Genomic DNA, 14,017 nt, shown 5'->3' on the forward strand with positions numbered 1-14,017 from the left:
GAGAGGAGAGGAAGGCGCAGGGGGGGCTGCTCGAGCCCGCAGGGGCGCCCCGGTGCGGCCCGGCATGGCCGCACAGGAGCGGGACAGGAAGAGGGGGAGGGCCGAACTCGAACTCCTCCGCGGGGAGAGGGCCGGCGAAGACGGCACCGGGCTTCGGGATGGATGGAGAGAGGACGCAGGGAGGGTCCCGGATCTATGCTTGGCTGGACCTGAAGTGGCCGGAGGGAAGAGATCAGCCGGCGGCGGCGGCGCCTGCACCTGCGCGAGTGCGAGACCTAGTTTCAGGAGCTTCAGTGTGACTACAATGTAACATAGCCCATACAGAGCAAGAACTTGCGTTAATCCTGACGTGCAGTTGGAGCAGCTGCAGCTGGGAAGGTCTCTTCCTCTATCAACACCAACACTCACACAGTCACACTAGCTCAACTCACGGAAACCCCGCCACAGCCGGGCCGTTTTCTCCGGCGACGACAGCCATCGGCGCGTCATTTGGCACCGCCGGACAAGGCGGTGCACGGGGGCCCGGACACCGTCTCAGTTCAGAAGCACATTCCTGCCCTGTTTGCCAAATGACATGGACACAACACGTCCCGTCCCTGCACCCCACCCCAAAATACACTACTTCACACGAAGTTAACTCCTACATAATACCCTCCTAACTCCTCGCTACATCATCAGTATGACCACATTACTCCTCAAGTCACCGAGCAACTCCACTTTTTTCCTTAGGGGCGAGTCGGTGCGCGAGCGAGCGGCTACTTGAGTGAGCGACACCGAATCCTTTTCAGCTCTGAGACCGGCGCGGAAGATCCTCCGGCATGCTTCCGGATGGCTCCGACGCAAAGAGGCCTTTTAGGACCCGAGCCGTAGCCGGCATGCAATCTCTTGTATTCGTTCAGCTTTATGAACTGATGAGTCATGGACCACTGCTCGATTTGGTGTAGCGCTGCCGCGTAGTCTTGGAAGCTGGGCATATTCTCGATTCTGAGACAAACAGGGGAGGGCAGGCATTAAAACAGCAAAACTATGAATAGGTTGACGGCACCGGCGTCTAGAGCATCATGTTCTACTGAAAATGCTAGAGGCAATCTTTCGAGCTGTAACTGAAGTATCACCATACCTTGACAAGGAGCTTTGTAGCCCGCCAAGCCTCACATCGAAGGTTTCCAGAACTTCAGATAAGAGTTTACGGTCCTCCTTTCCGGAGGTGCTTGTCTCGTTCGGTGGCCTGGCAAAAAATCACAAGATGAAGACTCTCAAAGTCAGTGCAACACGGAGTCGTGCAAACTCTTCATGGAAACCAGAAAGAAAGAAATTGCTGGTTATGAAAGGGTTGTAGCGCTTTGACCGAACTCAGATATTTTCAGCTAGATTTTTGCATAACCCGCTCCTAAGGCACTAAAAATCAGGAGGGTAGCTGGTATGTTAAACTGGGATAACATTCAAAAGTAAAAGATGCTTACATGTTTTCACTTTGCATGAAGTTGTTGGTGTCGCTGACAAAAGATTGAACTGGGTCAGACATATCACTGAGCACCAGTTTACAAATGTGGTACACAATGGCTTCACCGCAATCAGCAACTTTTGCTGCAAGAAGTCTCGCTGACAGAGCAGGAAGGAGACACTGAATCAAGCTGGTCGTTAAAGTAAGTCTTCTCTGAGCTCGAGAAACGAAGGTGCTATTTTCCGACGTTGCTTTTTCACCGTCAACCTGTTATGCATGATAAGCTTGTCAGTCTATATGAAATTGATGTGGCGACAACAGGCGTTTTCATGCAATATGTGAGGTATACAAGTGTACAACCTTCTCAGTCAATGTGGCATCAGCCCAAGCCAACTCAGGTGTCCTGCATACAGAAAACACAAAGCATGCATTAGCCTCTTGAACATGCATTAGCCCAAATACACGATTCCTGCAAAATAAATATGATTTTGTGTAAGGACAATTTTCTAGTTCACAGCAATCACCTTCTACATTGCAGTCTCCCACCCTCGAACATGGCTTGTGCATGCGATGCTAAAACATCTTCTGTTGACCTTTTCCGCTTCTTTGACCGTGAACCCACCTCGTCATCAAACTTGATAACTGGCAAACCGATTGGGTGTGAAGGTTTGCTTGCTGAGAGCAGGATACTTTGCTGAGGATATCCAATGTGGCCAACCTTCTTAAGCTCTGTTCTTCCAACAAATGCCGAGTCGGGGTCCTTCGACAAGCTCGGAGCAGGCAGCTGAACACGAACAGTGTGCGTCATGGGAAGCTGCATATCTGAATCATGTTTGCCAACTTCCTTAAGCTCTGTACCTCCAGTAAATGATGATTTCGGGTCCTCGGACAAGCTCACAGCAGGCAGCAGAACATGAATAGCCGGTGTTATGGGAGGTTGCATATCTGAATCATGTTTGTCAACTTCCTTAAGCTCTGTTCCTCCAATAAATGAGGATTTCGTGTCCTCGGGTAAGCTCACGGTAGGCAGCGGAACAAGACCAGCCTGTGCCATGGGAAGCGGTATACCCAAATCATGTTTGTCAACTTCCTTAAGCTCTGTTCCTTTGATAAATGATGATTTTGGATCCTCGGATAAGCTCATCGCAGGCAGCTGAACACGAACAGTCTGTGTCATGGGAGGCTGAATATCTGAATCATGTTTGCCAACTTCCTTAAGCTCTGTACCTCCAATAAAGGATGAGTTAGGGTCCTCGGACAAGCTCACAGCAGGCAGCGGAACAAGACTAGTCTGCGTCATGGGAGGCTGCATATCTGAATCATGTTTGTCGACTTGCTTAAGCTCTGTACCTCCAATAAAGGATGAGTTCGGGTCCTCGGACAAGCTCACAGCAGGCAGCGGAACAAGACTAGCCTGCGTCATGGGAGGCTGCATATCTGAATCATGTTTGTCGACTTCCTTAAGCTCTGTTCCTCCAACAAATGACAACTCAGAGTCCTTGGACATGCTCGGAGCATGCAGCCGAAGACGAACAGTCTGCGTCATGGGAAGCTGCATATCTGAATCATGTTTGGCAACTTCCTTAAGCTCTGTACCTCCAGTAAATGATGATTTTGGGTCCTCGGACAAGCTCACAGCAGGCAGTGGAACATGACTAGCCGGTGTTATGGGAGGCTGCATATCTGAATCATGTTTGTCAACTTCCTTAAGCTCTGTTCCTCCAATAAATGACGATTTCGTGTCCTCAGGTAAGCTCATGGTAGGCAGTGGAACATGCCTAGCCTGTGCCACGGGAAGCGGTATATCTGAATCATCTTTGTCAACTTCCTTAAGCTCTGTTCCTTTGATAAATGATGATTTCGGATCCTCGGATAAGCTCATAGCAGGCAGCTGAACACAAACAGTCTGTGTGATGGGAAGCTGAATATCTGAATCATGTTTGCCGACTTCCTTAAGCTCTGTACCTCCAATAAAGGATGAGTTCGGGTCCTCAGACAAGCTCACAGCAGGCAGCGGAACATGACTAGCCTGCGTCCTAGGAGGCTGCATATCTGAATCATGTTTGTCGACTTCCTCAAGCTCTGTTCCTCCAACAAATGATGACTCGGAGTCCTTGGACAAGCTCGGAGTAGGCAGATGAACATGAACAGTCTGCGTCATGGAAAGCTGCATATCTGAATCATGTTTGCCAACTTCCTTAAGCTCTGTACCTCCGGTAAATGATGATTTTGGATCCTTGGACATGTTCACAGAAGGCAGCGGAACATGACTAGCCTGCGTCCTAGGAGGCTGCATATCTGAATCATGTTTGTCGACTTCCTTAAGCTCTGTTCCTCCAACAAATGATGACTCGGAGTCCTTGGACAAGCTCGGAGTAGGCAGATGAACATGAACAGTCTGCGTCATGGAAAGCTGCATATCTGAATCATGTTTGCCAACTTCCTTAAGCTCTGTACCGCCGGTAAATGATGATTTTGGATCCTTGGACATGCTCACAGAAGGCAGCGGAACATGACTAGCCTGCGTCCTAGGAGGCTGCATATCTGAATCATGTTTGTCGACTTCCTTAAGCTCTGTTCCTCCAACAAATGATGACTCGGAGTCCTTGGACAAGCTCGGAGTAGGCAGATGAACATGAACAGTCTGCGTCATGGAAAGCTGCATATCTGAATCATGTTTGCCAACTTCCTTAAGCTCTGTACCTCCGGTAAATGATGATTTTGGATCCCTGGACATGCTCACAGAAGGCAGCAGAACATGACTAGCAGGTGTCATGGGATGCTGCATATCTGAATCATGTTTGCCAACTTCCTTAAGCTCTGTACCTCCAGTAAATGATGATTTTGGGTCCTCGGACAAGCTCACAGCAGGCAGTGGAGCATGACTAGCCGGTGTTATGGGAGGCTGCATATCTGAATCATGTTTGTCAACTTCCTTAAGCTCTGTTCCTCCAATAAATGACGATTTCGTATCCTCAGGTAAGCTCATGGTAGGCAGCGGAACATGACTAGCCTGTGCCATGGGAAGCGGTGTATCTGAATCATGTTTGTCAACTTCCTTAAGCTCTGCTCCTGCGATAAATGATGATTTCGTGTCCTCAGATAAGCGCACAGCAGGCAGCGGAACATGACTAGCCTGTGTCATGGGAAGCGGCATATCTGAATCATGTTTGCCAACTTCCTTAAGCTCTGTGCCTCCAATAAAGGATGAGTTCGGTTCCTCAGACAAGCTCACAGCAGGCAGTGGAACATGACTAGCCTGTATCCTGGGAAGCTGCATGTCTGAATCATGTTTGTTAACTGCCTTAAGCTCTGTTCCTCCAATAAATGATGACTTCGGATCCTCGGACAAGCTCGTAGCAGGCAGCGGAACATGACTAGCATGTGTCATGGGAAGCTGCATATACGAATCATGTTTGTCAACTTTCTTAAGCTTTGTTCCTCCAACAAATGACGAGGTCGGGTACTCGGACAAGTTCATAGCAGGCAGCTGAACATGACTAGTCTGTGTCAAGGGAAGCTGCATATCTGAATGATTTTGGTCAACCTTCTGAACCTCTGCTCCAATAAATGATGAGTTGGGGTCCTTGGACAAGCACGGAGCAGGCAGCTGAACAGTAGTCTGTGTCAAGGGCATCCGCATACCTGTATGATGTAGGTCAACCTTCTTAAGCTCTGTTCCAATAAATAATGAGTTGGGCCCCTTGGACAATCTCGGAGCAGGCAGCGGAACAGTAGTAGTCTGTGTCATGGGCAGCTGTACATCTGAACGTCCAGTATCAGTTGAAGAGTGTACCATCGTATCAGGATGTGCCGCCCATACACCTTGGGTTGCCAGTGCTTCATCACGGTATAGGTGGCTCCTTTGACCATCCATACCCATCACAAACTCTTGACAAGGGTTAGCAAAATTGTCAATCAATTCCAAATTAGTATCACTAGATAAACTCTGTTGCTGCTGCATTGAAGTATGGCCAAAAGATAACAGGAGATCGCCATTTGTCCCCAGGCTAGTCATTGAATTGGACTCACTAACATCATTTCGACAACCCCCTAAAGGAAAAACAGTACCTGGCATGGTTTCCCATTGAGAAGCTGAAGAATAAGATAAACCACATGACTGGGAAGTAGATTGATATTGTTGAGTCCAAGAAGATCCATCAGAGACAGTTGACTCAGTCACCCCAGCTTGTGTAATATATGGGACAGTATTAGTCATGAATGTAGCAGAAATGCTTTCTGCTAATTTAGCCTTTTTTTCAAGGTCAACAATATTTTCACTGCATTTCATCACATTTAATTATATTAAAATTTCAGAAATGCAAAATAACAAATTTGGCATGGTGCCAAAAATATATATTTCACTCATAGAGTATTAGTTCTGGTGCTCCTAGCAGAGTAAGCTAAATCAATCAAAATGCCATTAGCTAAGAAAGCATACTGAAAATATATCTTAATTTTTTTGTTACCACTATTACTATAGGTGCTTCCAGGCATCATTTTGCTGTTTCAGCAACAGCAAGAAGAAGCATTGGCACTACTAATGGAGCATCAACAACTAAACTAATAATTGCACCTTTATGTAGCAAGAGTTTCAAGATTTATATTCAATAGAATAACTACAATTCTGTGCGAGAGAGCTTGCAGGTTTCTAGTTTGAACTTAAAAGGAGAGGGTGAAATCAAGACTTCAGTCACATAGTCACAGCAATGATAAGATGAGATTGCAAAATTTCCGTTTACCCTTTCTGTAACATTTCATATGTCTGTGCAAAGGTATCACTTGATGCTCCAAATGAACTTAGGAGTGAATCAATTTCCATTTGCTCTTCACAATCATAAAGGTTCATTCCACTATCTACAGATCCATTTGCACCATTAACAAATGAACTGAACTGTCTGTCCTGGGTTATTGTCAAATCAAAAGATCCGTCGTGGCCAGGATTTCCCCCCTGTTCAGCAGAATGCATTTCATCTCGATGTTCACAAACATGGCTTGTGGTTGCCTCTTTCTGTTCAGCTACTTTGAGCTCAAAAGATGATATGTCTTGATCATTATCATACGGGAGATCAACAGAGTTATGTAAGTTAAACATAGCGCTGGTACTTGTGACCGTGGTTTCAGCCTCTCCAGGGAAGGGTAAAAAGTTTGAGGTGAAAGACGGACTTGCTAAACAGCCATTGTCCCAAACAACTTGATGCTGCATGGTATTCCCACCTGAAAGTTCTGTGTTATTGAAAGTCAAGTCACTGCACTCATCATTAGCCGCCTCCAAAGCCTGTTGCATTTGCATAAGAGCAGCCCAGGTCCCATCCTGCGTGTCTGCAATGCAGTCATCACTTTGCATAGGGCTACTATATGGATAACACGCAATTCCTGTGCTGCAGCTACTCCCAAATGAGATAGCTCTGTCGTCATAACCATCCGTGTCATGAGAAGTTATTTCTTCTACATGATCAAGGCAGGAGGATGCATTAGAAGGTCTACTGCGATGTGCGGTATTTATGCCACTATTTTGCACCTGGTTTCCATCAGGTGCCAGAGGCTGAAGTGGTCTGAAAAAGTGGTCAAATTGTTGATATTCCCTGAGTGCAGCAGAAGCATTATTCAGAACAAAATCTGGAACGCTTGGTAAATCTGGAAAGCCTTGCGTTGAAACTGGATAACTGCACTGGCAAGCCTGGTTAAAATATTCCTGATTAGCATCTTGTGGAAAACCAAATGTGCTTGGGCCGACTGACAAATCTTTTGCACCAGATCCATCTACTTTTGCCAACGTTTTGGCACAGTTGCCAGACTGGAACTGCATTTTGACTGGTTGACTGAGTGACCACTGGTTTCCTGGCAATGGAGAGTACCTACAGTCAAAAAATTAAGCATGAGAGAAATATTAGTTCAGGTCAAATGGGGGTGCATAACAGAACACTATCTATTTCCTCCTTAAAAGAGCATGTAACTCTGCTTTCTTCCCTTGAAATTATTCACATTTCAGTAACTCGGTCGATTTGTATAGATGCAAATCAGCACGAGAGCACAGCATTCTCAAAACCACATGCATTACAGGACACTTGAATCTTCATCACAAAAATCATACAACCTCCGTCCGGAATTAACTGTCGCTGAAATGAGTGTCTACACGCATTTAACTGTCGCTGAAATGAGTGTGTCTACATGCATTTAACTGTCGCTGAAATGAGTGTATCTAGATGCATTTTCAGCGTGTAGATACACTCATTTCAGCGACAGTTAATTCCGGACGGAGGGAGTACAAACTAAATTAAATCAGAGCATTATATTGTTAACATTTCAGTAACTCGGTCGATTTGCGGACATGCAAATCGGCACGAGGGCGCATCTCAAAACCATATGCATTACAGGACACCTGAATCTTCATCACAAAAATCGAACAAACTAAATTGAATCAGAGCATTCGAGCTAATTAGTAGGCTATAATTCAGTATTTTAACAAAAACAAACTTGCACTCCTACACTGACGGACTGACCATGACCCCTCCTCAATTACCTATCACCACCACCAAGAACCTTCCATGCATGTGGCCAGCAAGCCAGTAAAACCAAACGCACGTCACAGCGAATGTCATCCAGAAACTACAACAGTAAGGCAGTGCAGATTCTACCCAAAGTCAGGAGCCGAGCTTAGCACCACCACACCTAATTAACCAACTAAAACCCTAAGGTACTGTTTGAGCACGCCACAAAACACACACGCATCGAGCGCGCTCCCAGCACCGCTCAACCAGCCCGACATTGCGGAGCCGAGCCTCACCGCTCGCCCGGAGAGCCGAACCCAAGCGGGCACGCAGCGCAAGCAGGAAGGTTTAGCGAGGAGCCGCAGGGCTTACCGAGGAATGGCGACACGCAGCAGGCGGCGGCCGAGGGCGCGGTGCGGCGGCGCGAGGGCGGAGCTCCTCCGCGCTACCTCCCCGCGGCGGGCCGAGCTCCCCGGCTAGGGTTTTGGGGCCGCTGGTGGGTGGAGAGTGAAGAGGGGGAGAAGGCGCAGCAGTGTGTCGTCAGAGCGGCGACAGGAAAGGGGAGCGGAGGCGGAGTGAAGTGGTGGGGGCGTGGTCGGGAAGACTCGCGCTTTGACTTTTCAACCCGCGTGGGGCCGGGCCGTGGGCCGCACCGGGCCGGCCGCCCAGGCCCAAACGTTTTTCTTTTAGCCATTCAGCAGGAGGCGTGCTGCCTTCTAATCCGTATCTCGGTTTCCTCTTCGGTTTCTCTCCTTGGTTCAGATCGTCTTTTCAGATCAGGGGGAGAAAAGGAGAGAAGTGGGGGAGAGATGAAGGAGGCGACGGCGTCGGGGGGCGGCGCGGCGGCGGGGCCGAACGACCCGAGGCAGCCGGGGACGGCGAGGCCGTACGCGCCGCCGAAGCTGTCGTCGCAGGACCTGCCCGTCGACTACGCGGGCTTCCTCGCCGTCGTCTTCGGCGTCGTCGGCGTCATGCTCCACGTACGTTCCAGCCAACCAGGCAGTCTCGGCCACGCGTTGCTCGCCCTCGCGCCTCCTATCCGCCTACGCCCCCGCCTGCGCCCCAGTCTACGCCCCAGTATTTTCGACCTCTCGTCGTCTTGGTCCTCGTCGGCGTCATGCTCCACGTACGTGCTCCTAGCCAGCAAACGATCTCCGCCGCGCCTCCTGTCTATCTGCGCGCCCGCCCGTCGTCCTGCCGCACGGATCGATCTAGTTTATCGGTAGGGAGCAGCGGCAGGTTAGCGGCTGGGCACTTAGATCTGGGCGAGCTAGTGCCTTGTGGTGTGATGGATCTGTGCGCCCCTCCGTAGTCGGCGGAGATGATGCCTTCGCCTTAGTTAATCCGATGCTGCTAGACTGTCTGACTTTGATTCCTGCTGGTTCCGTTGTGACGTTTGACTTTGCTATGTGGTTTTTTACATACAGTACAAGGTTTGCTCGTGGATCGCCATCATCTTCTGCGCGCAGTCGCTGGCGAACATGAAGAACTTCGAGAATGACCTCAAGCAGCTCTCCATGGCTTTCATGTGAGTTTTCTTCACATTTATTTATCTAGTTTATGTGTTAATCTAGTATGCAGTTAAAATCTATATGGTTGAGCAGCAGCATATACCTTTGCATTGGGTCATCTGACATCTTGTCTTTGTATATACTGGGAATTCTCAATTAACATGTCCTTTTTGTGTTGCCACTTGTGGTGGGATTATGCAATTAAATGGTGGTTTTCGTAGTTTCTCCCTCTTTGGCCATTCGCTATCAGAGCTCCTTAATTTGTGGCTTATTTTGTAACATTGGAATAATGATTTATGGGTTGCATCATTGAGACAGAATAGGATTTATGGCTTTCTTCTGTAATTCTTGATGGAAGTAAGTCAAAATGGTATTGTAGGCCTTCTTTTATTATTGATGTTATGGAAATGCGCCTTCACATTGATGTTAAGATCACTTTAAACTTTCGTCCTTGCCTTTTTTAAGAATTTTTTACATGTGTGGCCGAATTCCTAGCAAAGTGCTGCCGTGCCACAATTTTTTTTCTAACTAAACATGCCAATACTGGAAGCTAGAAACACTGGGTGGCTGTGTGCCAAAATTTTAATGGATTTTTATAGACAGCTTGTTCATTCTCTTCTAAAATTCTACCATTTGTACAAGTACAGAAGGAACTAATGAACTATCACCTGATAAAGGATAGTGTGTGCCCTTATGGAACACCTTTTTTTTAATTCTTTACAGTAAAGTAAACACGTGTTTCTACTCTGGTTTTTTCTTATCTTGCTTGTTTTTGGTGCTGGATCCTGTTTTGGCAGTCCTAAGGTTGTGTACTTTCTCTTGGGCTAGCATTTGTGACCTTTAGATCTAGCTTTTGTTTTGTTTGGTATATGCACATGGATGCTTGAATGTTGTTGTTCCGTCATCGATATGATAGAGGAATCTGGCCGGAAGGTTGTTTGAAAAAAAAAATTAAACAAGTGTTGCGTAGAAGGCAAATCACATTGTGTGCTGTAGATCAGAGCAAATTTTAGGGATGGTTTGCCTTTGCAATTTTTAAGGAACAGTTATCACCCTAGAAATTGTATGTCTATTGTGAAACAGCAGGCTACTAGTTACAGTCAAAAAGATTGTCATGACTAATTAGCTGGTCGTTAGCGTTCCATTATTGTCACTAGAGTTGACTTGTCATGGATATTGGTGACTGGTGAGGTCAATACAGCAATCTGGTCCAAAGTAAATAAGAACTAGAGAGTACTCCCTCTGTAAACTAATATAAGAGCGTTTAGATCACTATTTTAGTATTCTAAACACTCTTATATTAATTTACGGAGGGAGTACACACTAAGAATTGTGACTGATGAAGATGATTTGCTCAGTAGAATGATATTAAAGTTGAATGCCCTTTCGGCCTTTCATGTCTCACCATTTTGTACTGGTTGATTGGTTATCATTGTTCATAAAATTTAGTGTAAATGCTGCTTGTCTCTGAACTAAGTAGAAATGTAATTCGATGAACCAAAAGGATACTTGGGATAACAGGAACTGTGTTGAAAATTCTTCATATATCCACTCATCATATAGGGCATGGAGGTTTCTTCTTTATCACCACCGAAATATCTTTCTGTTTGATTACTTGGTAGAGTTGAGAGATAAGAGATAAATATGGGTTTAGTATGAGAACACCATCTACTAACTGAACAAAATGTTAATTGACAAACCACCAGTATGCATAGAGATAGGGAGTTGGTACTCCCTCCGGTCCAAATTAACTGACGCTGGTTTAGTGCAAAGTTGGTACAACTTTGTACTAGACCAGCGTCAATTAATATGGATCGGAGGGAGTACGTAGTTTCAGTGGGTGGTATTTTCACTCTTGGTAGCCAGTTTGCATTACCGGAACAACTATCCATATCCTCTAGAAAACATATCCACATATCATGCTTTGTCTACAAATACAGTGTCTGATATCTTGGTTTACTTGTACTATAATATTTGGCCCTTCAGTTTCCTGATGTACTGAAATTTGCAATATTGCCAGGTTTGCTGTCATGGGTTTGGTGACGAACTATTTTGGGCCTCGTCCAGGCGCGGCAAAGCGCTAGCTAATCCGCACACCATGGGCTGTATGGATTTTTCTTGTTATATTTCTGAATCTTTGAGTCGTGCACGCATCAAATGTACCACCACCTCATCGGTTAGGGACCGAGACATTGTATTATGATGCTTAGTAATTTACTTGCTCTTCCAGTTTGGTTATGAAGATAGTCGAAGGGCCTTTGCCTACATTCTTCTTCAGTTCCCCGTGAGCTTTCGGTTTTTTTGCATCGTTCCATTGACAAGCTCCACTCGCATGCATGACCAAGACCAAATATTGTTAACGTGGCCCTTGCTTCGTCTTCTCGTGCGCCCCCAAGAAACCTCTACTGATACATTCAAAGAAAGATGAAATTAGAGCAAAGATGCCTGACTCCATGTCCCATGACAGCAAGCCTGCCAACGTTGGAAGAGTATTACTCAGCGAAACTCTGGACTGATTGAGATCGGAGTGACTTGCTGTGAGCAAGTCACCGGTGAACAGTATGGTGATTGGCTACCCTCTCCCCACCGTCTGATCAAGGATCAACGGATATATCTGTGTGAACAGCACCCCCGAGCTATAGTGGCTTGTCTACACCCTCTCCCCACCGTCTGATCAAGGATCAACGGATATATCTGTGTGAACAGCACCCCCGAGCTATAGTGGCTTGTCTACAGTAGGCCGCCCACAGTACCCCGGTCTACAGTACCATCCACAGTGTTCGCACTACAATATTCAATCTGAACCCCCCCCCCCCCCTCCCCCATCCAACGGCTGCCCGCCCGCCGGTTACGGCGTGACTTGCTGTGAGCAAGTCACTGGATCTCTGTCCCCTGACTTGTTGTGGGCAAGTCAATGGATCTCTGTCCCTGGCCTACTGGATCTCTGGTGCTGAAGATAAGGTCGACAAAGAAAAGGGTTTAAAATTTCTTCTCGACCAGCCAAGTGGCAAGTGTCCAAATGAACTACGGGACCAAAACTCCCCGAGATAAGAACTGTTAGAGCAACTCCAACCGGCCGACCCAAATGGACGGCGATTGTGTCGGTTTGGGTCGGTCCAGCGGACAACCATGTCCGTTTTCGCGTTTGAGTTGGCGATTGCGTCCGACGCAGGGCTGACCCAACTTTTTAGTTCACCCGCGAAAAAAATATTAAATGCAAATATTTTGAAAATTAAAGATGTTAATTACACATAAATGCCGGCCACGAAGGCTGATTATAGTCCATGAGTCCACATTACATTAATTAAAAACATTTAATTCAACTAAAAACTAGGTGGAGGAGCGCTGCCTGAGGCCCCCTCGTCGTCATGGTCGGGGCCGGTGAGATCGATGAGCATCGGCGCCGGGCCAGCCCAGGGGAATGCCGTCTCCCAGGCTGTGGCGACGTCCTGTGGCTGGGAGCGCGGGCCTAGCGCTCCTGCTCCGTGTCGCGCTCCGACTACTCTAGGCGCTCGCCCTTGCGGCGCTCCTCCGCCAGCTGGCGCTGTCGCCAGTGGTCGAGGTACGTTTGCTCCTGCGCCGACGTTGCCCCAAGCTACATGGGTGGCGCGCTGACCCACTCATGTACCTCTCCTTGTCAGTTCCAGCACTGGGGCGCCAGCATAGGAGAAGGTGCCGGCTCGGTCTTGACGGGGGACGGCGGCGCCATCGGTGGCACGACGCAGTATCCAGCAGCGGAGAGTGCCATACTGCCATGGCCTCCGCCATGCACGCCTGGTACGCCGCCGCCTCCTCCTCCTCCTCCTTGTGCCGCTCTTCCTCTTCGCTTTCACGAAGGACATCCGTCAGTGCCGCCTGGTCCTCGTCGCGCACGACGGGGGGCGGCGGGGTGCCAGCCTGCACGTGCTGGACGTCGAGCAGGCGCTGCTACTCGTGTTCGACGGCGAACTAGACCTCCCAGTCGAGAGAGTCGGTTGTGTAGGCGGGGTTGAGACGATGCGTCGGCGGCAGCAGATCCCGCCAGCGACGCACCTCCTGCGTGTGAGTTCTCACCGTTCGCGGCCCCGCCGACATTGGGATCCTATCTGGAGGGGGATGCGGTGCTCCCATTGCCACCCTGCCTGGTGCACTGGGACGCCTATCCGCTGCCTCGCTGGGTAGGCTGACGCCACCGGCGGCGGGGTCGCACGTGAAGAGGATAAGGCAGGGGACTTGCCCTTGTTTTTGGTGGCGAAGAAGCCCATGGTGGCGCGAGCTGGCTAGGGTTTGTCGCCGGCGGGGGAGCAGTAGGGGTGGCTAGATGGGGACGGGAGGCCGGAAGAGTACGAGCCCTCCCCCCCCCCCCCCCCCCCCCCCGCTCGGATTAAAAAAGGACGCTCGTCGTCGCTGACGCGTGGGCCCACGGTCCGTGGTCTTCATTAATTAATTAAGACGCGGGATGCAGTTGACCGTCCGCCATGTGGGGACGCGACGGCCATCGAGCGGGCGTGTGGCGCTTCCGACGCTTTTCAGGCGCAAATTTGGTCCGGAAATAAGTCTACACGGACGCGTTTTATGAATGGGTCGACGCG

At 48.5% G+C, this 14,017-nt stretch overlaps 2 protein-coding genes across 4 annotated transcripts; one reads left to right on the plus strand and one right to left on the minus strand.

The window, feature by feature from the left end:
• Nucleotides 1-307: 307 nt before the first annotated feature.
• LOC123113367 (uncharacterized) lies at nucleotides 308-8,520 on the minus strand. Of its 2 annotated transcripts, XM_044534583.1 has the most exons (8): nucleotides 8,308-8,520; nucleotides 6,187-7,302; nucleotides 3,410-5,724; nucleotides 1,969-2,917; nucleotides 1,805-1,847; nucleotides 1,464-1,711; nucleotides 1,121-1,228; nucleotides 308-984 (listed from the first exon to the last, which is right to left on the minus strand). In XM_044534583.1, the coding sequence occupies exons 2-8, from the start codon at nucleotides 7,251-7,253 to the stop codon at nucleotides 756-758; spliced, it is 4,959 nt and encodes a 1,652-aa protein (XP_044390518.1). In that variant the 5' UTR covers nucleotides 7,254-7,302; nucleotides 8,308-8,520; the 3' UTR covers nucleotides 308-755. The 2 variants fall into 2 exon arrangements, with proteins under 2 accessions (XP_044390518.1, XP_044390517.1); XM_044534582.1 differs by having other exon boundaries at nucleotides 1,969-5,724.
• A 130-nt stretch (nucleotides 8,521-8,650) lies between these two features.
• Nucleotides 8,651-11,723, plus strand: LOC123113368 (protein Asterix). 2 transcript variants are annotated; one of them, XM_044534586.1, is made up of 3 exons: nucleotides 8,651-8,915; nucleotides 9,363-9,463; nucleotides 11,467-11,723. In XM_044534586.1, the coding sequence occupies exons 1-3, from the start codon at nucleotides 8,745-8,747 to the stop codon at nucleotides 11,528-11,530; spliced, it is 336 nt and encodes a 111-aa protein (XP_044390521.1). In that variant the 5' UTR covers nucleotides 8,651-8,744; the 3' UTR covers nucleotides 11,531-11,723. The 2 variants fall into 2 exon arrangements, with proteins under 2 accessions (XP_044390521.1, XP_044390520.1); XM_044534585.1 differs by having other exon boundaries at nucleotides 8,651-9,061; nucleotides 11,467-11,684.
• The last annotated feature ends 2,294 nt before the right edge of the window (nucleotides 11,724-14,017 follow it).

The sequence above is a fragment of the Triticum aestivum genome, chromosome 5B (assembly GCF_018294505.1).
Source record: "Triticum aestivum cultivar Chinese Spring chromosome 5B, IWGSC CS RefSeq v2.1, whole genome shotgun sequence".
NCBI classification, from domain to species: Eukaryota; Viridiplantae; Streptophyta; class Magnoliopsida; order Poales; family Poaceae; genus Triticum; species Triticum aestivum.

Excerpts from the sequence above, each read along its gene's own strand:
- LOC123113368 (XM_044534585.1), top strand. The coding sequence starts at position 8,745 with ATGAAGGAGGCGACGGCGTCGGGGGGCGGCGCGGCGGCGGGGCCGAAC. Across the intron at positions 9,062-9,362 it reads TCGTCGGCGTCATGCTCCAC|TACAAGGTTTGCTCGTGGAT; the intron begins GTACGTGCTCCT and ends TTTTACATACAG.
- LOC123113367 (XM_044534582.1), bottom strand. The coding sequence starts at position 7,253 with ATGCAGTTCCAGTCTGGCAACTGTGCCAAAACGTTGGCAAAAGTAGAT. Across the intron at positions 5,725-6,186 it reads TATGAAATGTTACAGAAAGG|TGAAAATATTGTTGACCTTG; the intron begins GTAAACGGAAAT and ends GATGAAATGCAG. Across the intron at positions 1,848-1,968 it reads GGGAGACTGCAATGTAGAAG|GACACCTGAGTTGGCTTGGG; the intron begins GTGATTGCTGTG and ends TTCTGTATGCAG.